Here is a 21,833-nt window from a genome sequence, read left to right as displayed (position 1 = left end):
TTCAGTTGAGCTGAAGTAGAGTCTTTGGGTTTTCTTTTTTTTTTTTTTTTATTGAAAGGCACCTGTTTGGCTTGAACTGTATCTTGCAATTTAACCTTTTTATTGCTTTCCCCTATACTTTCCTGCCTCCTCTCCTGAAAGAACACCTCTTTTTTTTTGTGCTCTCCATGATCACAAACAAGTTTCTTGAATAGTTTCCATGCTGAGTCTAAAGATTTTAATTTCCTTGGTCTAAAGTTTTTTAGTATTTACTGCATTTAAGCATAAAGTTTCTCTTCTCTGGTGCTTGTTGATGTGACTCCTCCCTCTGATACTGAATTACAATATGGCCTTAGACAAAAAGGGAAGGTCCTCCCTGACCTCTTTCTGATCCCCTCTTTCCTTAGCTCCACCCTGGCCTAATGCTTGGATTAATGAATCTGATGGGGAAACTGCCCAGGGGGATGAAGAGGAAAAAAAAAAATTACTCTCATCCCCAGCACCTTGTGTGGGACTTGAAGTAATTCAGTGTTTCTTGCCAAACCCCTCAGAGAGAGCCGGGTTTGGTTTCAAGTCCCACCTGTACCTGGATGCTGCTACAAGATGGATGAAAAGGTGCAGAATCTCCTGATGTATTTGGGAGCAGAACAAAACCTGTTCAGCCAAAATCCTTATTCCTGTATAAGAGCCACACTCTGACTGTTGGTCTGAGAAGAACTGGAAGGTCTTGGAATAGGAAATTTGATGATAAACCCTGAGCTGGCAGGAGTGACTTCAAATCTCTCTGCAGGGATCCTGACACGAATTACCTTCAGCCCACCCAAATCATAGTGTGCTTTTATGAGAGCACAGCATGTCAGGTGTGAGGATGGCTCTGATTAATAAAATCATAAGAGGTCTCCATAGTTTAGCAGGCAGACTAATTGGGATCAGAAGATCTGGAAACAACAGAAATGTGATGTGCACTGACATGTTGTTTTTATTTTCCCTTGGTGCTTTTTAATTTTTTTTTTACTACTAGGCTGTAAGTGATAATGCTCCAGGGAAAAGCCAAGTGTGTATTTTAAATCTCCCTTTGCATTACTCTTATACCTCAATTTATTATTTTCTCTGGATTGGGATTGAACTGAAATAAACTACCTCTAAATCAAAATAACTGGGCACATGAAAATTTGCACCAGTAACTTCCTGAAACGATTTTACAGAGCTTGGTATTCCCAGGCAAAGATGCTACCCTAACACCCTGTGAGTTTGTACTGACCCTGGACACCCATGGGCAGCTGTCTCTCTGGCTCCTGGCTGCCCATGAAGGCCACTGGGATCAAGAGAGGCATTTTCTCAGCAGGTGCCTTGTGCACTGTCCCTTCTCCCTTTATGTGCATCCCTTGGTGAGCTCAGTGCAGCAGAGGCTGTTTCCAATCACATAACTAGCATCATGAAGACTCAGTGATATTTGGGACACAAAGGGAAACCTCCCTTACTGCTCTAGAGTGGGCATTTCTGTTTTGTCTCCAGGCTTGATGACTTCACCCACCACAACTCAGGAATGAAATGTGAGTGGTGACAGATGAGGAGTGGATAATTAGTGTCAGGAGAAACTGTTTTGTAGGGAAGAGCTGTGAGTGGATTTTGTAGTTGTCCAAGATTGGCTCAGTTGTGAAGGTGTGTAGGAATTCAGGTGGGGTTGCCTGAGTAAGTGGTGGTGGTGGTGTGCTGCTGGCTTTGGCTGAGCTTCACTGGTGTCACAGAAGTCAGCAGGGACGGACAGAGTGGGAAAAGCCACTTTGGAGTATGTGCATCCACATGGAGGAGTTTTATTTTGATCCTTTCAAGCCCTTATTGTGCACGTTTCTGGTGTTCAAGGAATAGTTGTAATTGAAACTTGAAGGTAAAGCATGCAAATATAATATGGCAGAAGGAGGACACTGGCTTTCTCTCCTCATATTGCCAAGAGACTCTTGGTGGAATAGTACAGATGTAAGTCCAGAAAATTCAGGAAATTTTTAAACTTGGGAGTATGGTGGTAAAATCTAAACAAATATTTCAAGGTACATATTTCTTAGGTTTTAAGGCAGCTCTTTTCTGGAGTTCAAGTTTTTCCTGTCAAGGACTGCATGAAGAAAACAGATGTCAGAGCTTTGCAGACCTGAATCCAAATTGTGCAGTTCCAGATTGGCTCCATTTTCCTTCTCTCTGCATTGTTACCTTGAAAGTATCTAGCTCTGTTTGTTACTTCTTAGTTTGTTTGGGGTTTTTTGCCATTTGCTAGAGCCAGAGCACAGTTTTAACCTTAAAGAAATGTTTATGATCATGTTCCGAACTCCTCAAAGAAGTTATTTGATTGAAAGTGCTGCCTTTGACTGGATCTGTTCTAGCAGGGGCTGCAATGATGCATAATAGCACTGAGTGCTGTGACTGGTGTCTATTACTACCCAAAGGGGATCCAGAGTGCAGAACTTTAGCAAGTGACAATTTCCCCATGGATAATGGGACCCTGCTTGCTAGAAGGATCCCTTGACCATTCTTGCAAGATAAGTCACGGAAAATAAATTACAGGCTTTTGTAATGACTGTTTATCACTGTAGCAGCGCTGGCCAGTCTGGACTAGTAATGAGTTTAGGTGATTCCCTAGTTTTGTTACATTCCTGTGCCTTAAGAGTTTTTGTAATTGAACTGCTGTGTTTTTATTGCCAAACTTTCCTGGCTTCAACATGATACGAGGCAGTTCACGGACTAGGGAAGCATGGAATAGCTTTAATTGTTTCAGATTCCCATCCGCTGTTCCTCCTCCTCCACCCAGTCTCTCCAGAGGTGCCTCTGGGTCAGAGTTGAATTGAAAAGTCATTTAACATAAATGCTTTAGCATGCCTTGGTCCCCCAGGTACAGTGGGCAAGGTACCAAACTTTCAGGCATTTTTAAGAACATCCTGAGGATGGTGTGCCATAGCAACGGTGCTGCTGGCTGCAGTCTTGGCTTGCATGCTTTCCTTCAGCAATGCTGGAATTCCTCCTGCACTTTAAACAAGAACAGACACTGTTCTCTAGGCTTCCTTCCATAAGTATAGTCAAACTGGGTCAAACTCTTTCCTCAGTTGCACTGAAGTAAATCAGAAGTAACTCCACTGACAGCCATGAACATTGCAGTGAAGTTACACAGACAGAGGGCAGAATTCTGCTTGCCTGGGTATGTAAAAGCTGTCACTACCAGCAAAGCTGAAATGCTCATTTACTGCAGCACATGGATAGCATTATTGTTACTACAGACTTTGTTTGGGTGGAACTCAGTGGTTAAACACCTGAAATCTCAGTAGACAAAAGAGAAGACTATAAAGTTTTATGACTGCAGAGTAGGAGATTGCAACATGTAGGTTCGATTAAAAAAAAAATCAGAAACTATGTTATATTACATACTTTAGAGGCTTTGTCACTGAGTTGATTAGTATGACTTAGTTATTAGCTGTTACTAGAAGCTTTCCACTGAGAAATGGAATTAGAAATACCAGTTGCTGTATTTTTATTCACAATCCTGTTGAATTAATCTCACTCTCCCAGATGCACAGAGACTGAGTCCTAAGGCTGTTTTGCAGGTTTAAATATTTGCCTATTTCTTTGTGGGGGGAAAAAATGCAATCTGTTGAGAGAAAACCATGTTTTGTGACAGCTGGGCTTCAGATGCACACACCAGAGCAATAAGGGATGAGGGCTGTCAGCTGCATTTGTCCTTGGGCAGCTGTAATTTTGGGGACTGGGATACTTATTTTCCCAGGCCAGCACTTGGTTTCTAACTCTCTTTGGCACCCCCTGACTTTATCTTAGCCCTTTGGTTTCCCTTTTCTCTGCCACCCTTACAATTCTCCTTCACTCTGCATCCCCTCTTCAAGCCCTCTGATAGCTACCCTGGCCACTAAAGAAAGGCAAGGGATTAGGTAAGAAAACATTCATGTTCTCTCACATGCACAAGAATTCACAGGGGGACACATTCCTGAAACATATTTAACATATCAAGTATTTTTTTTTTAATCTTGCAGCTAGGTCATATAAATCTTTTAAAAATACACATTTTTGTCCAGTTTCTGACTGGACAATTTCAGGTATTTTCAGTGCCAGCGCATACATGAAAAGATGTTGAAATGATGGCAGAAGGTGTTGAAATGAGGTTTACCTGTGGACTTGACTCTCATATGCAATTTCTAGGTGTCTTTTAGACAGCTAAATTTGCTACTCGGAAGAGCCTAACATCAAAACAGAAAGCCTTCAGCCAGACTGTAGTGAATTCATTAGAAATACAAAATAATGTTTTCAGGCAGTTGTTTGTAGTATCTGTCCAGCCCTACTCCTATACAAAGCCTTCTTCCTCCAGTTTTCCTGTCTTATCCTGTGTATTTTTAGCCAGTACAGCCAGTGAGATCAAGCTTCTACTGAACTGGGCTCCACTAGGGGAGCTTGCTGGGTTATGACATTTACAGCCGGGAAAAGCACAAAAAGTAGTTTGAGAGAGTAAGTTAAGAATTAAGATGAGCTTTTGAAGGTGTGGCAGCCCCCAAATCAGCCCACCCCAATGGGTTTGACTACTTGTACTGGTTGCAATGAACAAGTGTTGATGTTCCTCCAGCCTCTTAAAGTGAGCAACTGGGCTAACGCAGCAGGATCCTGCCGAGTCCTGCTTTTTGACCTGATGCTGGGAGCCCTTGATTGGAGCATAAAACACTGGTAATGTGAGCCTTCAGTTGTTTTCACATTTCTACTTGAGCATGGTGTGCCCAAGGGAGACTTGTGGATGTTTGGGAGTTCGCTGGTAATCTTATTTTACCCATTTTTATAACAGATTAAAAAGTACAGGGTTGATGGGATTTTTTTTCTAGTCCTGGTTTTGCTGGTGGAGAAATACAAAGAAAAGAAATCCCTTTTGACATGGGAAATGATGTTATATTTTCTTTAATAAAGAGTAAATTTTATTGTGCGCCAAGCCAATTTATAAATGTGGTCCCTGTAACTAGCACTTTTAATTATGGTGGGGGGAACGGAATTAGTTCATTAATGCTGTGAAAAAGAACAGTGACCTACCTGCCAAATGGCAAGGTGGAAATAATTAATCTGGTCAATTAAAAAGAAACTGATAAATTAAAATGCAAAGCCTTCCATGTGGTGCATTAAATTACAGTTGTAATTTCCAGAATGTTGTGTTTATTGTCAGACTTGATCCCTTCTTTTCTTGCTTGCCTTACTTCTATGTTTGGCAAGTCCTGTTAGTGAATTCTTTGGCGTTCTATGCTAAATTCCTACGCCCATGTATTTTGCAAAAGAGAGCTTGCAAGATCAAGCTCTTTATGAAATCCAACTGATGAAATGCACATGCCTTGTTTTTTATTGCCATATTACAAACCTCCATATTCCTTTTGCTTTGCTTTGCTTGTTTTCCCAACGTTAAATGTCACTTGCCTTTCCTTGGGCTTTAAATGACCCGGGCATGGGGCTGAATTGCTGGGGGTCACCCCAATCAATTTATGACCTTAAAAATCCGATACACACAGAAACTACTGGGCTGATGGAGCTGAACCCTAAAGTACACAGCATATTTGCTCCACAGAACTGGAAGTAGTAAAACAGTTTCTTTTCTATAAATATCAGTAACTCCTCTTGACATTTACAAGTACATAGTATTTTTTTGAACACTGCATGATCTCAAAAGTGCTTAACAGATCAGTGAACTGTGTATCTGCTCAGCATTTGTAACTATAAAGCCATTATGTGCCCTGCACCATCCCTCACAAAAGCCCAGGACATTTGCATTAGCTCCTGTCCATCTCAAGGCCATAAATTGCAATAAGAAATATGGGCTACTTACTGAATGGTTGACCAGTGCTCTGATGCAGCCTACAGGAAAATATGAACGTTATTGTTTACTTTAACTAGGGCATATATCATACAGAGCCAAGGACTTCTCGCTTGTTGAGAGTTGCTCTCCTCAGAAATACTCTGGGGCATGTCCCATTGCTAGGGAAAAACAAAACTGAAATCCAAAAGCTAGGCAGAGGATGATCTGCAAGTTTTATATCTGAAGTGTTAGAACTGGCAAGCATTAAAAATACAGGGGGAGAGCCAAGCCAGATGTTTCTGTGATGTGGTAAAAATAAGCAGTGCGTGTTACAGCCTCTTCAGAAGGTGTGGGTTTGCCTTGTGAGAGGGAACAGTACTAGATGGAATAAACAGCTGTGGCCAGAAATCAAATTCCTGGCAGTTCAGCAGCTCTGGTCCTCCTTCTCCAAAACTACAAATCACCAGGGGGATTTCCCTCAGCCCGGCTCCTGCCAGCAGCTCTGCAAAATCACCAGACAGCCCCCACCACATGGTTTTAACTCCTGAATACTCATATGTGTCAATTAGATTTCCTCGCTAAACCCTTAAGACATTATGATTCAGAGCTGAATTATACACTCTGCACCCATTTTTCTTATCTAAACCAGCATATCATTGCCTGTGTCCAGTTGGGAATTTCCTCCTGGAGAGAAGGGACAAAAGAAGCTCCTATCAGTGACCAAGTACAGGGTGAAGCAAGAGATATCAAATTTATTTACTGCAAATGAGCACAGAAAATATAAGATCTACCCTGAGGTATAAAACTTACAAAACTTTCGTAAAATCATAAGGTTTCTCAACACCTCTGTTAGTTTCTGCTGTAATGGCCCTATAAAAACTGAGGTGGGTGTCCATTGCTGCATGATGAAAGCTATCCCATTAAAAAAAAAAATCCTCAGAAAGCAATTAAAAGGTTGCTGGGACCAGATATGTATGGGAGGCTGTCCTGACATGACAAGCTGTACAAGCATTGCTAAAGTCAAGGGAAATCCCAGCCACTCAGAATGCCTGTACTATTCTCTTGACTTGGTCTTGCTGGCTTGCAAGGCTTGTTCTCCTCTAACCCCTGTGTCTTTCCACCAACCCATGCCCAGGGAGTGTTGTGTCTCACACAGCTCCATCTCAGATTCAGATGTCCACCCAAGCTGTGTGATGAGACTATATTATGCTTCTTGAGCATGTAAGGAAGTTCTCTCATGGGTCATGAGCTTAGGTTGTTTGATAGAAACCATGCTTCTCCTCATCCCTTTGTGTTTTGCCTCGATGCTTTGCTGCTACACAGTTGTGGTCATGCCTTTGGTCAGATTGGCTCTTGTGTTGCATAAAACAGCAGAACAGGTGTGGGAATAAGCAAATCCCAATTTGTGTTTCATGACAGTGCCTGTTTTCAAACCCGCAGCTGAAGGATTGAAGAAGAGAGGGTTTAAGATGGACAATAAACTGAGTAATTTAAAATGTACTGTCAGCATCCCAGTAAGCCAGCATTCCATTTGCAAGGCCCAAAGCAGGAGGTGAGGGGCTGCTCTGCAGGTATCAGGATGCTGCTACCTGGCCCCAGGGGCCACAGCCTGGCCAGCTCCTTGCTCTGCACGGGGCTGACAGCCTTGCAGGTGTGCACTTTGAGGTGGTGTCTCAGCATGCCATATCCTTAGGCACAGATTCCCATGGGTATTTGGGAAGCTGGAACCCGGAAGCTCAGGTGCCTACATGCCATGCAGATCTTGGCCTGAGGGCTCTGTTGCTTCATCCACAGTTGCTTCACTCCTGACCTTGGGCTAGTGAGCGAAAAGGCAGAGGTGGCGAGATGATCCTTAAAAGCCTTCTGGGGTCAGAACCCAGCTTTGGTGCCTGCATGGTTCTGATCCCACTTCCCTATCCCAGGGGAGGGAGAAGAGCTGCAGCTCACTGCACTGAGGGCCATTTTCTTACTCAGGGCACCCCTGGGTGTGTCCCTGCCATGGGCAATCCCTTCGGGGGGACAAAGGAGTGAAGGGGAGCACACGTGCACCAATGGCTGAGCTGCCAGTGTGACAACTGCGTGATCCAAACCTGAGTTGGCCTTCCCTGCTTTTGAAAATTTGTATTTTTCCAACGGGCTAGGCCTCCTTATGCTGTCTATAACTTGAGTCTTCCTCCTTTGCTCTTTGTGCCCCGTTGCGCCCATGCTGTACTTGTCCTTATTTCAAAACCTACACATGTGCCTCTGAGCAAGCTTTCAGGCTGTGGCATGTTTTATGTGTTTTTATTAGCTCCAAAGCTGCAGTGAGATTACACGATGTCTAGATTTCCTTGCAGTCAAACTTAATATCCTGAGAAATGGGAAATTTTACTGAAATCCTGCAGCACTGGCCAGGGTGTGGGAGGGTCCACCCTGCTGTTACCATGCCTATGTTGTTGCCATGGATGTGCAGAATTATCTGGCTTGATTTTTTTTTTTTCTGTGCAGGGAGCAGAAAGAGGTGATGGGTTTTTTTGTGTGTCAGGATGGGACAAATGCACTTTAGGTAATTTTGCCACTGCCCAATTTAAATTAATGCAAAGTTGTGATGGGAACTCAAAATGTGTAAATCTGAAAAAACGTATGGGAGAAGAAATGAAAATGACGGTGAAAACACTGCATGAGTACAATGGGAAAACAAACAGGAATAGCTGTAAGCAATAATCAGAGGGATATGAAATGTATGCTGGTACTCAACCAGGATAAATATTCATTGCTTCAGGGGAGCCAGGCAAGCCAGCATCAGCTGAGGATATTAGCTACATGTCATGGACTGAAATATTTCTGTGAAAAAGAAAGGAGGTGGCTGTTTACAACTGCATTTGCAGGCAGAGCCAAAACAGTCCCTTGGAGGCACAGAAGAGCACCCGGGCTCCCCTGCAGCCCTTAAAGACTTTATCCCATCCCATCCCAGTGCCCTTGCTACCGTCAGTGCTCCTGCTTGGCTGCTCCCAGTCTGGGATTCATTTCACATGGGAAAGACGGCAGAGTGCTTCTCCCTGGGAGGTTTGCTGCATACACAGGGTGCTGGGAGAGGGAAGGTGCTGGAGGATCTGTATCAGAAGCACTAAGCTGATCCCAAGGGCTGCTCACCATGCGTTATCCAGCTGCCGGGCTGACACACAGCGACAGCCTTGGACTCACCCTCCTGTGAGATCCCCGCCTCTGCTCTCTAATGACGACGGGCAGGCTCTCGGGGCTTCAGAAGCAGCAGCAGCAAAGAGCCCTCGGGAGGAATAGTTGCCAGGCTTACTCCCCAGGTTTAAAGTAAAACTCTCCCTGAATGAAATCCAGCACAAATCCTCACTCTAAATGGAGATATGGTTATTGTTAGTGCTGTAGTAGAGCCCCGGAAGGCTCCTCCAGGACTGTATCAGATTGCAGGGATTCAGACACACAAGGTGAAGAAAATGGCAGTCAGAAAAATGGGTAAATGAATCTGTCTTTGTTCAGTGTCAGGAAATTAATGCCAGCTTCTTAAGGCATAGGAAATGACATTGGCTGCCAAATACAAACTGCTCTAGATTTCATGGGAATAATTATGACAGTGAAATATTTTCTTAACTTGACCTTTGGCCACATACTAAATGGAAAGAAGTAAATTTGGCACTGCAAATGCAAACTGAGCCAAATTAACTTATGCCCATGGAGGATCTGGCCTTACAGACCCTGCTCCACAGGGCCAAATCCTGCTGTCACTTGTGCTGGTGTAAATTTGACTCTGTTTTGCTGAACTGCATAGAAGTATTTGGGCTTGCACTAGGTGAATGTGAGCACAATTTAGCACTCAGTGAGGACCCTCCCTCACAGGGGGTCAGCAGTGTCCCGACTGAGCAAAGCCCCAGCTGGTGCAGGAGCTCTGTAAGGCAGAACAGTAGGGGTGAGGGGCCCCCTGCGGGCTTGATAGAAATGTGGTCTGAGGTGGGAAGCCCTTGCCAGATTTGCATCCCTGTTTGCAGACAGCCTTCTGGTTAGTTCAGAGCCAGCGACCCCCTTCTCAGGGGTGAGCACACATTCACTAACAGCTAAAATGAAATCTCAGGTTTTGTAGCTCTGGTTTGTATTTCTGGTTGTTTCCAATGTGTTGATTACCAGTCCAGTCATGGTCATTTGCCTCCTGCCCCTGGAACCTCCTAAGAAATATTGGTATTATTACATATTATATATATATATATATATATATATACACATACATATATATATATATAATTTGTATCAGCACAGATTGAGACTTGATGGTTCTGAGTTCAAACAACAAACAAAAAGACAATGTTAGCAAATGAGATGATGATATGTTTTGCATTCTCATTCTGGGCTCATTTCCACCAGTCTAATTGAAGAATTACTTTAGAAGAATAAAAAATATGATAGCACTCTATTGGTACAACAGGACAAAGAAACTGGACTCATCCAGTTTATAATTTCATCAGAAAAAGGGAGAACATATCAGGCACAAAAAATATTTTAGGAAGAGAAATATGTCACAGCCTACATTTCTGGTTTACATTTCTGCAGTAATTTCATGGCAGAAATATTAAGCAAGTATTGTCACATAAGTTGCTTTCCTCATCATCTGGAAGCAAAGCTAATTACTTAGGTTAAAACTCAGAATGAAAGCATTGGTTGTTTAGGTTTCTTGTGTAAATATGCATATAATTGAAAAATGGAAAGCAGAGAAAATGATTCTCCAAAATACAGTACAGTCTTAAATTACGGGAGGTTAATACACATCCTCAGTGTTTTCAAATGCAAAAGGTGGGAGGTTTCTATTTAATGTGTCTCGCCAGGGAGGAATTATCTGATCTCTAACATGAGAAAACACCAAAGCCAAAGCATAGGCCTGCTGTTACTCTGCCACAGAAAAACATGTTTCTTTGAAATTTCATCAGCTAGAAAATCAGTGAGTATGGTTTCAGATTTCATAGAGGAACTTTACTAGGGTTTTTCTGGGCACAAACGATAAAAATGCTATAAATTCTATCTCAGACTCTGCAAGTGAAAGGTTTAAGAGATTATGTGAGTAAATCATTCATCCCTTCTGAATATCCTGCTGATAAAAGGGATCCCCTGATGTGATATATACTGTCAGGTTTGAATCTGAAGCAGAGAATTTCTTTCAAGTTCCCTTCAGGGAATCTGTACATTTTATGCTGAATATTAGGATCACCTCTCCAGGCATGGAGAGGAAGCTAGAATGAGACCCTAAAGCCATAGAGAAATTATCAGAAAGAGATAAACTGGTTTCCTTTTTTTATTAAATTCTCCTATAACCTGCTTTATAGCCTAGCAAGTCACAAAAATTTCACAGTACATTACACATGCTCGCTGGCAGGCATTTCACGAGATCAGGGAGGCGTCTCTACGCGTTCTGCCCTGGATTGAGCACAAAGGCAGAGGGCAGGGCTCCCGCATCTCCCTTCCCAGAGACGCCATCCCGCTCTAACAGCTTTGTATTTTGTTGACTGTTTCACTGCTACCGAGTCTTGTCACCAGCATTTCATGCCCTCCGAAGCTCTCGTACATTCTTGCGCAGGCTGAGAGGTAGAAAAGAAGGTGGCCCCGGTGATGCCGGGTAAAAAGCTGTGGCTGCTCCCCGTCCCTAAAGGCAGGGTGATTGTTGCCTCGCACACAATTGCGAGCGCTCAGCAGAGGCGGATGGGGCGGTGCTGCCGTGTGTGAACAGACGCTCCCTGCGGTGCCACGGGCACGAGTCTGGGACGCTCTGGTGAGGTCGGGTGTGCACGGCACTGAGCAAATACCTGCCTAGGATCAGACTGCGCTGCTGAAGGGCAGGCTCCTCTCCAATGTGCACTCCCTGGAAGGTGCTAGAGGGGAGCAGGAGGCTGCGGTGGTGCATGGCACTGCCTGAATCCCTGGGCTGGTACCCAAAATTGCTGTCCCCCTGCTGATGCTGAGAGGCAGCTCAAGCGCCTCTCTGCAGGGCCGTGCAGCCTTGCTCCTCCTAAACGCGGGGATAGGGCAGTGGGGATGTCCTGGAGAGCCGAGGACAGGCCACCGCCGTGCCCGAGGGAGCGGGGATGTTGCCATTCACCGCTCGGCTGTGGCTTCCCTTCTCCATTCCTTCTCCTAGCCATGCGCCGCAGGGAGCTCTACCGTGGGCTGGGAAGCGCGGGTTCCACTCCCCTTTGTGTCGGGGGATACCCTGCGCCGGCAGCGCGGCCCGTCCCCGTTCCCGGCAAGGGTCACCCGGGGCGCGGCTCCCGCTGAACGGGGACCCGGCTCCCGGTGCTTCCTCGGGGAAATTCGGAGCAGCGGCGCGGGGGGTGTCGGTGTGCCGGCTGCGCTTTGCTGCCGGATCGGCCATCAGAGCGTGTGGCGCTGGACGCTGTAAAAACGCCATGTGGCTTGAGCTGCTCAGCAGGGGATGAGCAAAGGATTTATGGGCGCTCTGAATGCCCCGTCCCTCAGCGCCGATGGTGCTTCTCCATCTCCTCCTGCTCCGCGTGGGAGCCGCAGTGATAAATACTATTGTCAGAGCACGAAAACCCGACACGCCGTGTCGAGCTCTCGCGTTCCTGTTTGCCGGCCGTGTGAGCGGCCGTGAATCAGCTCAGGGACACACAAAGAGCTCTGAGGCAGGCACCAGAGAAATGCAGCTCAGAAAAATCCGAGCTGTGCTAATTTTAATTTGGAAAACGGCTGTTAGTAAACAGTTCAACCCAACAGGATCTGAGTGTTCGCCAACTCCCTCTGCCCTCTCCCACGGGAAAGAGAGCTATAAAATAAAACCGACTCATAAAAAGCTGTTCGTCAACCTGTTTCCTGCTCGTGACACAGGCTGGAAAGGGTCCTAGGGCCAGAGTTGGGGAAAGGAAAAGGTAAGCAACAAGAAAGGCTGAAATTCAGGGAAGTGGATGGCTGAAATTGAGGAAGTGCACAGCAGAGGACAAAAATGCCACGAGAGGCTCAGACCGTTCCGAGCCAGAGCCTACATTCACCCCGGGAAGTTTAAAAGTTTGTGATGCTGAGTGACGATTCCCACGTTCCAGAGAAAATGCGGCACTGGTGTTTTCGATTTCCCTTTCCGAGCCGCTCCCGGTGCGGTGGCTGTGGCGACACGGGTATCTCCTGGGACCGGGGCTGCGCTGCGGGGCTGGTCCTGTGCGAGGTGGCTGGGAGTGCTCATCCCTGTGCTCGGAGCCACGGCGGCTCCGTGCTTGCTGGCAGGGGCTGTGCCTGGCAGGGTCCAGGTGGAGGATCAGAATCCCCTGCCGGCTTCTGCTTCACGATGTGCAACAGTGATGTTTTCTTAATGTGCAGCAGCTGCACCATGGGAAACACGGGGTTAGCTGATTTCTAAGCAGTATTGTAAGTGGGTAGAAACAAGGAGTTTTGTCATTGAATAAGACTGGGGTTGTAGCATTCCAGTATTTTGCAGAAGCTGCGCTTGGATAGCTTGAGATAGTAGTCCGTGAAAATGGGTGTTTTCCAAGGTGCCAATTTAAGACTCATTGAAGTAAATGTGAACTCTTTTACTGCTTTTCCTGGCCTGCAGTTTGGACTATAAACTACAGTGAATTTAGGGGAAGATCTTCAAAAATAGAAATATTCTGGGCTGATTGGTTTGGTTTGGCAAGGCCTGCTCTAAGGCTTTATTAGTTTAAATTCAGGCAAGATCTAGGAAAATTATGCTAATCAAAATGTTCTTAGGAAAATGAGTCCAGATGTCTCGATTTTTCTACTTAATGGAAAAGCATCAGCCAAAAAAAAAAAACCAAAAAAAACCACAAAAAAAACCCGCAAAAAAAGCCCCCCACAAAACAACCAAAAAAAGCTTTGCTGAAAACAGAGCCTAAAAGTTTGTTGGTAGTTAAAGCTTATTTTACTTAATTTAGAAACTGCTTCTTTGTGTATGATGGGTTGTCCAAATGAGGTCCAAATACACTACCTTCAAAAACATGAAGAAGATGTGCATGGTCCTGGCCATACCCACTCCTTAAGAAGGCAGCAGGTTTTAGCAGAATTGTAAAATATATAGGCATTTCATTTACTGAAAGTTAAAGAGAAATAAAGGAAGAGAAGCCTGATGGAGAGGAGGAGATGGATCTTTCAGTGCTTATCTTTCAGCCCACACAGCCACATTTTCACATTAGTGTTCCAAATCTGAATTTTTCAGGCTTAGACTCTTCTGCCTTTGCTGGAAGCTAAAGTCAATATGGATCTGTGGAAGTTTTGGGCTCAGGCTTCTAAAATAGGATGTGTCAGTAAGATATTGTGGAATGGGCTGTGAAGATGAGCTTTCATTCTTGTATTTAACTTCACTATTTTTAGAGAAATAACATCCCTCCCCTTGTTCATCTGCTAAAAGGGGCTTGCTTACCCAGTAGAAGTATACACAACTCTCCCAAGGAAGTCAGCCATCATGCTCCTCCCAGCACTGTATAGGAAGACTCTGCTGTCTCACCTTTTTTTCTCTGTCTTACCATGAAGTCAGCCACCCCTTGATTACAGAAATTTTTTGATCAGCTCTGACTGTGATCACAAGGGTCTCTGGCATTCACTACCTGTGTTGTGCTGATGGTGTTAGCAGACATTTGATGGAGATCTGAGCACCAAGGGGATCTAAGGTGGGGCATGAAGTAAATTATGTCTCAGGCCCTTTGTGCCTCTCCTGCCCCTGCAGTGCAGGTGGGCTGCTGTCAGAAGGCTGGTGTGAGGCCTTCCTTGTGCAATGTGTACCGTGATTACTGCTTGCCACCTACAACATGGGTGTCAAGCCCTTGCAAGTTTTGAGGACAAGAACATTTCACAAGATGTCCTGTAAGGACAAGATGCAAAAGAGGCTATTAGTGCAAGTAAAATCCTAGAGACTAGCTTTGGTATAGTGATGATGTATATGAGAAGCATCTTGTGCTGCTTATCTTTCAGACACTGATGCTGCAACAGTTTTCCCCTTGCTCCCAATAAAAAACAAACAAACCAACAGAGGCTCTTGCTTAGGAATCTGATCTTATCTGCAGCTGTTTGCCCATTGCAGGCCCTGGCAATATGGTCAGATGTTTCTGGGTTGTGTTTTTTGATATTTTTTTAGAACAAAAGGACTCTGCTGGCTTAGGGCATCAATTTAGACAGATTTTACTATATGTATAGGGAGCATAAACTGTTACTTGCTATCTTCCTTTCTCTCTAAATAAAAATGTATGTGCTTTCCTTTAAAAATGTATTTTGTGTGTAAGTCACATAGTGATAACATTAAATGTGGTATAAAGATGGTAATAAAAGTGGTTGTAACATTTATATATTTTTCATGACCGAAGTGCTCTGCAGTGGGAGATGCTATAAACGCATTCTTGCCACTGGAGGAAGCAACAGTCCTGCGCTGCAAAAGATGTCAGCCACATGAGTGCAGGCCTCAGTTCTGGGCACAGAGCAGGTGGGTAGGCACCTCTCCAGGACAAAACGAGTCTGCCCCAGCATGTCACTGCCGTGGGAAGGTTGGGTGCTATGGCTGAGGAAGAGGCCATGGTGGACAGGGTGGAAAATGCTGCTGGAATGGAGAGGAGACTCCACACAGATGCATCTGCAGAGATGCAGCAGAGGAGGAGGTGCTTTGTCCCAGGCATCATCTTCCTCCTGCTTGTACCTCAGCTCTGCCACTTCTCCCTCTTCTTTCAGCAGTAGAGGCCTCTCCACGTTGAGGTCCTTGTCTTCAGCATCACCCAACCTGCTCAGAAGCCCTGGGTTGTCTGTGGACACAGCATACTCCCTGAGGAAAAGCACATAAAAACAGCAGGAAAAGGGAAGAACAGGAAAAACGTTGCTCCGGCAGTTTTGTTGGGATGTAACAGGATGAAGCAAATGCCGACTGCCCTCTAGCCCTATCTTCTAAAACAGCCACAGCTTGCAGAATTCCACAGGCTTTTCCGGGGACATGTTTTCCATTGGGAGCATGGCTCACGTCCGTCCCCAGCCCGTGCCACGGTGCCTTCGCGGCAGGCTGCAGTGGGCAGTGTGTGCCGCAGCCGGCGGGCCCTGCTGCCTCTGCCCGTTCGCAGTGCACCCCTGTGGGCACGGGAGCCGAGGAAGGGATGCTGCATTGGGGCTGCAAATCCCGGCAGCAGGATGATGAAAGCCCTGATGAAAAAGCCGTGCTCTGGCTGTATGGAAAACCAAGAGCGTATGAGTATTCGAACTGCTCTCCATTAGAGGGCATTCAACATTTGCACGGGCACGGATCTGCAAAGTGATTTTTTTTTTTTAAATGTCCGGTGACTTTTACAGAAAACGCACAATGAATATTAAATAAAGGGCATTGCCTATTACTGCACTTCAGATGCTGTTATGTGGTGCGACTTTTTAAAAACTTTTTTTTAAAGGTCATGCTGTTTATGCTGCATAATATATAATACAGTTGCACTGTAAATTAGAGACATGCTTTACAGCCTGCTGCTGTGCTTCATGGAGGTGAACAAAATTTGAAATCACAGGTCTCCTCCCCATGGGGAAACAGTTGTGGGAAATATTTAATATCACAATAATCAGGGGCTTAATGGCCTAGTGATGAGCTATGGAGGCCCTGTCTGGGACACCTTGCTGCATTGCCTGCCTGCTCTCTAGTCTCTCTAGAACATTTTTCCATTCTTAACACTGTTAAATTTGATTTTAATTAACTGTTATAGGACGTTTAGGGTAAACCGTAGCATTACCTAACCCACAGCATTTCCTTTAGCAGCACATGATATGCTCTGCCCTGCCAGGTTTCTCCCCCAGCAAAGAGTTGACTTTCTCTGTGTTGAAATGATTGTGGGCCTGTACAGTTCTATATAAATTAACTCTCTGGAAGAATTAATTATTCTATTCCTTTATAATAGCTTCAAAGCTTCAAAAATGCTGTTCTCTTTCTTTCCAGGTAAACCACAGCATAGAAACTGGATTCTGAAGGACATGCAGCCCGATTCCAAAATTCCCTCAGGACAGTTCTTCAGGGAGCCAGTATCAAAGGTAAGCAAATGAATTAAAGCCATGGATTTTTGATCCTTATTTTAAAAACTTCAACTAACACATTGCTTCAAAGGGCAGAATATACAAAAAGGAGAGCAGCCATGGAGCAGAGAACCAGACTGCATAGAAACAGTGGAAGGCATTTTGGTCACACTTCACTGTGGAACACCTATGTTTGAAAAGGGATGGGAAGACTGTTGTGGAAAATATATTGAGTGATGCCAGGGTGAAGAAAATTACAAGTAAAGGAATTAAGCAAATAAGCAGGGTTTTGGAGAAGTGTTGAGTGGTACAGGAAGAGTGTAACACAAGGAGGAAAACTCATAAGCAGGTTTCTTCCACCCAACGGTACAGGTTGTAAGCCTTGCATGAAATGAAGTTGCAATGGGTTTTTCTTTAAGAAAAATGAAAAAGAATGTAATTTCAGATTCACAGGTATCTTACCAGATTTAGATTGGAGGGGCTGCACATGGAGGACTGAATTACTACATAAGCCCTTACTACCAAACAGGATTGCAGGGCCACAGCTGCCACCCAGATGCTGTGGGCACTGGGACTCTGAGGGGCAGCACTGAACAGTGTCTCTGAAGCCAGTTGTCATAACAAATTTTACTGAGGTATCATCCTAATACAACCTTAATGGAATTTATTCCCAGTCCCTGTATTAGTTAGAATTTTCTGGAACACTCGTGCACTATTAATGAATTAGCAAAAGGAAATATTTATGTTTGTAGAACTGATATTTTAATATAGAGCCATTTCTTGTGTTTAAAGACACTGTCAACATGATCTGCAACATATTAAAAATACCTTTGGAAAAGCAGAAGGAAGAAATGTTTCACATATAGACAAATTAGAGAATTAAAACAACAGTTTCTTCAAATTCTGTCCTAGAAGAGACACATAACAAATTTTTTTCAAATGTCAACCAAGGAAACTTGATCAAAATTTCAGAAGGATTAAATATTATCTTATGGGTGAAAACTCTGTGGTATTTCTATAATTACATTATTGGTCAACACATCTTAAGTTTTATTTAACATGACTGGTCACTGAGAATGCTCCTAGTTAGCTGGTACAGCTTGATTTCATGAAAATATTCTATTTTCTACTGAAAGTTGTTAAAATACAGCAGAAAATCTTCAGAGATTTCTGGGAGGGTTAGCATTACCTCACAAGCACAAGAACAAAGTTCTAATTTCTGGTGTATGATAACAACATTTACTCAGCCCACCCAGTGATCTTATACATCAGTGCCCTCAAAAGCCTGGCTTCATAGGTGACTGTGTTTTTCCCACTGTGTGTCCCACTCTCTTCAAGGGGGTGCTCAATGACAGCTGGGATGTTTCTTCCATACTGTTCACATTGCTTCAGAAACTGCAGGCACTCCTCAATCACAGTGTCACGCAGCATGATCATGTGCTTGGACATGTTCTCCAGCAAGGACAGGAAACACCGCTTAGCATAATACCACGTGTCCGTGCTCAGTTTTTTGTTATACGGCTCCAGGCTTTTAATGATCCTTGAAATACCGAAATCATAGTTTCCCTTCACACAGTAGAGGGTACCAATGACTAAATTGACAATGCAAAGATGGTAGGTATTTTTATCAGGATGATCATAAGACAGCTGCTCTTCTGCCTTCTCAATCTTCCTCATTAGTTCCTCTGCATCCTCGTTCTGGCTTGTCAGGATGTAGGAAACGCAGAGGTTTGCTAACACAATGGCACTGACGTCCAGAATGTTGCTGTAGTGCTTTTTAACTATTGGCTCATAGAAGCTAATAGCCTCTTTATACTTGTTCTCCTGCATGAAGAGCACGTGAGCCACATTGAGCTTCCACACCTCATGTTCCTTGCAGAACTCCACTGATTTCTGGAAGATCTTTTCTACCATTGTGTAGTTCTTCATGTCCCAGTAAATCTTTGCCTGCGCCATCAAGACAGGTACATATTTATCCAGAGTCTCATCATACTCATTAATTGCCTTTTTTAGGGCTTCATCATCCCAGTTTTGCCTAGCTTCCTGTACCTGTTTTGTGAGCTTTCTCAGCTGCTCAGTAATTGTCCCTGCTGAATCATCTAGCTTGTGGAAAGCCTCCTCAGGGGCAGTCTGACAAGTAATAATGGCATCCAAGAAGTTGTACAGATAAGGTGTGAGCAGTTTGTAAGTCAGATGGGCATTCTCTGCAAGCACATCAGCTGCCAGGTCGTAGTATTGATGCTTGCAATAGAGAAGCAGCAAGTTACCAAAAGTTTCTGGTGGATAGAGGTTCTGTAGGAGAAGAAACTGCAGCTTCCCAAACCCATCAGTGGGCTGGCTGTCCATGTTCATGAGTGCTTGGTTGTGCAGCGTGACAGGGTCCAGCTCTTCCTCGGCCCTCGGCGGCATATCCGTGAGCGCTTCCTGCGCCGCTCGCACGTTGCGCAGCTGGTACTCGATGGCCGCCTTGAGGTTGAAGGCCTCCACCAGGGCCGTGCGGTGCAGGAGCAGCGTGTTGCCCACGCTGCGGACATCGATGCCCTCGGTTGTCATGCCCACGTTGAGCTCTGGGTGCTGCTGGATGCCGCGCTTGATGATGTCGGAGATGTACTTGAGGGCAGAATGGTACTGCTTGGCTGCGTAGGAGCACAGTGCCATGTTGTAGGACAGCTCCGGGCAGTACCCCAACACTTGCATGGCACCGGCAAACTTGCTGCTGGCCTCTTCGTGTCGGCCCTGCCGGTACAGCAGGCAGCCCAGGTTGACCTCGGCATCGGCCCGCTCCGAAGGGTCCTCGGCCGCTCCGGAGCCGCCATCAGCAGCGGTGGCGAGCTCCTCCTCCACCAGGCTCTGGGCAGCCGGGAGGTCGCCCTGGGCGTAGTGGACAGCGGCCTGGAGGCGCAGGGCCCGGCGGTGGAAGGCGGGGACGTCCAGCAGCGGGCTGACGACGCGCAGGGCCTCGGAGAACAGCCCGGCCTTGTAGAGGGCCTGCGCATGGCACAGGCGGTACGGCAGCAGCTGCGGGTGCAGCGCCACCAGCTGCTCGTAGAACTCGGCGGCCGCCGCGAACTCCTGCAGCTGGTAGTGGCAGTAGCCCAGCAGCGACAGGCAGCCCCGGGAGCGGCAGCTTTTCTGCAGCCCGCGGTTCAGCAGCGACACCGCCTCCGCGAAGCGCCCGCCGCCGATGAGCCCGTACACCACGGCCGTGTGCTGCCCGTCGGGCACCGGCGCGGCCTCCATGGCGGGCCCCGGCACGACCGCGGCGGGGCGGAAGCGGGGCCCTCGCTGCCATGGCAACGGCGCCGGCGGGGCGGAAGTGCTCCCGTGAGGGCGGGCGCTGCCCCGGAAGCGGGGATGTGGCGGGGATGTGGCGTCCCCGGGCCTGACCGGCCGCACTGCCGCCACTGGGAGCTGGTTCCGGCAGCGGAGCCGCGTCCGCTGCGTCTGTCCGCTCTCCTTCGCTCCCTTCCCTGCGCCCGTGTCCCGAGCACTGACACGGCCTGTGCAGGGCCGGTTCCGAGCTGCCGCAAAGAGCTGGAGCCTCCTGAGATCGCTGCCTGGGCCAGAATGTTTCCCTCATTTCAGGATCTCGTGCAGCTGGGAGGAATAAAGAGTAAAAATCACCTCCTGTATTTCTAAATGCTGTGTTTCTTTAAGCAGTAAGTGGTGTAAAAGCAGGCTCTAAGCTAAAGACGTCTCGCGGGGCAGGAAGCATTAGACTTCTGTCTTGTGCTTTGTCAACATGAAACACCTCCTTTACAGCCCATCAAGATCCAAAGTTGGTTATGGCTGGTGGATGACAGGAAGTATGTCTGCACCTTGGCGCAATCTGACAGCTTTCCTGCAGCTTTCAAAAGTAGAAGGAATTCCAGCTTACTCAAAAATATAACACTGCTTTGGCAGGACTTCTTTCCCCCCATGGCATTTCTACTGACAAGTGATACTCTAGACCACAGACTGTATGATGTAATTTCTGTACAAGTGAGTAGCTCCCTTAGGGTCACCAGACAGATCTGGTTTCTGGTCATTCCAGACTAATGTGAAGCATATCCAGTGAAGGAGTTTGGTTTGCCCCCAGGAATGAGTGCTGCAAAGTTGTGTGTCAAAAATCGTATCTGGGCCACTCAGTATTGCATGTTTTCAGGATCTTCTATTTGTGTGATTCAGTAATTGATAGATGCAGCTCTGGTTGATCCCAACAAGTTTCAAAGAAAAGTAATAATAATAAAAAGAAAATCATAGCAAGCCATTAAAATGATTTATTTTTTTAAAGACCAGTAAACCCAAGTTGCTAATTTCAAAAGCATGCTTAGAAAGCTGAACCAGCACAGTTTGATTTACTAAGCAAAACAATAATTGTTTAATATTCAGAAAAAAAAGAAGGGGAAAAAGATGCAGAAGTATTTTAAGTTACACATTTTGCAAGTATCTGGGATTCACTTGCCTTAGAACAGACATGGTATTTCTGTGTGTCTGTCAGCTGTCTCCCACAGGCAAAGGTTTATAATGGTATTCCCCAGAAAACTGAAAGATGCAATGGCCAACATGCTTAAAAATTTATAATTAAATAGAAAGTAATCCAAGAAAGAAAAGTTAGCAAGCAATATACAGGTTGTATTCCAACAGTGGCACAGTCCAGCGATGGGAATCTATGGGGCATCTCAGTTCAGTGGATTATACATCCCACTTCATTGCTATGTTAGAAACCATTCACATGATTTTACTCTTTGAAAACTTCCTTTGAAAAAGCTGGTAAAAGAGCTCTTCTTGCTCTGTAGTTTCTTGCCCATAACACTCTAGGTATTGAAGTGCCTGTTAGTATGTTTTATGTATCTTTGAAATAAACCTGTTTTAAAATTTCACTTAGTGCACAAATGCCTTATCAGGAACTAAAATGGTTTTAATTTTATAAAGGGAAAATAAGTAATTGGCCTGTAGACTGAAACACTCCTGCTTTTTCCACTAGAACGAATTAATCTAAATATTACAAATTGCATTAGGCACTACTGGTTGCAGTCTTCAAAAATGATTTGTGAGTACTAGTATTGGCTTTGTG

At 45.4% G+C, this 21,833-nt stretch overlaps 1 protein-coding gene across 1 annotated transcript; it reads right to left on the bottom strand.

Moving 5' to 3' along the window:
- Positions 1-17,774: 17,774 nt before the first annotated feature.
- On the bottom strand, positions 17,775-20,017 carry LOC134047471 (intraflagellar transport protein 70B-like). The gene has a single exon (XM_062498628.1). The coding sequence runs from the start codon at positions 20,015-20,017 to the stop codon at positions 18,017-18,019; it is 2,001 nt and encodes a 666-aa protein (XP_062354612.1). The 3' UTR covers positions 17,775-18,016.
- Positions 20,018-21,833: the final 1,816 nt, after the last annotated feature.

The sequence above is a fragment of the Cinclus cinclus genome, chromosome 9 (assembly GCF_963662255.1).
Source record: "Cinclus cinclus chromosome 9, bCinCin1.1, whole genome shotgun sequence".
Taxonomy (NCBI): Eukaryota; Metazoa; Chordata; class Aves; order Passeriformes; family Cinclidae; genus Cinclus; species Cinclus cinclus.
This window is presented reverse-complemented; position numbering and strand designations above follow the sequence as displayed.

Coding starts and splice junctions, on each gene's coding strand:
- LOC134047471 (XM_062498628.1), bottom strand. CDS start 20,017: ATGGAGGCCGCGCCGGTGCCCGACGGGCAGCACACGGCCGTGGTGTAC.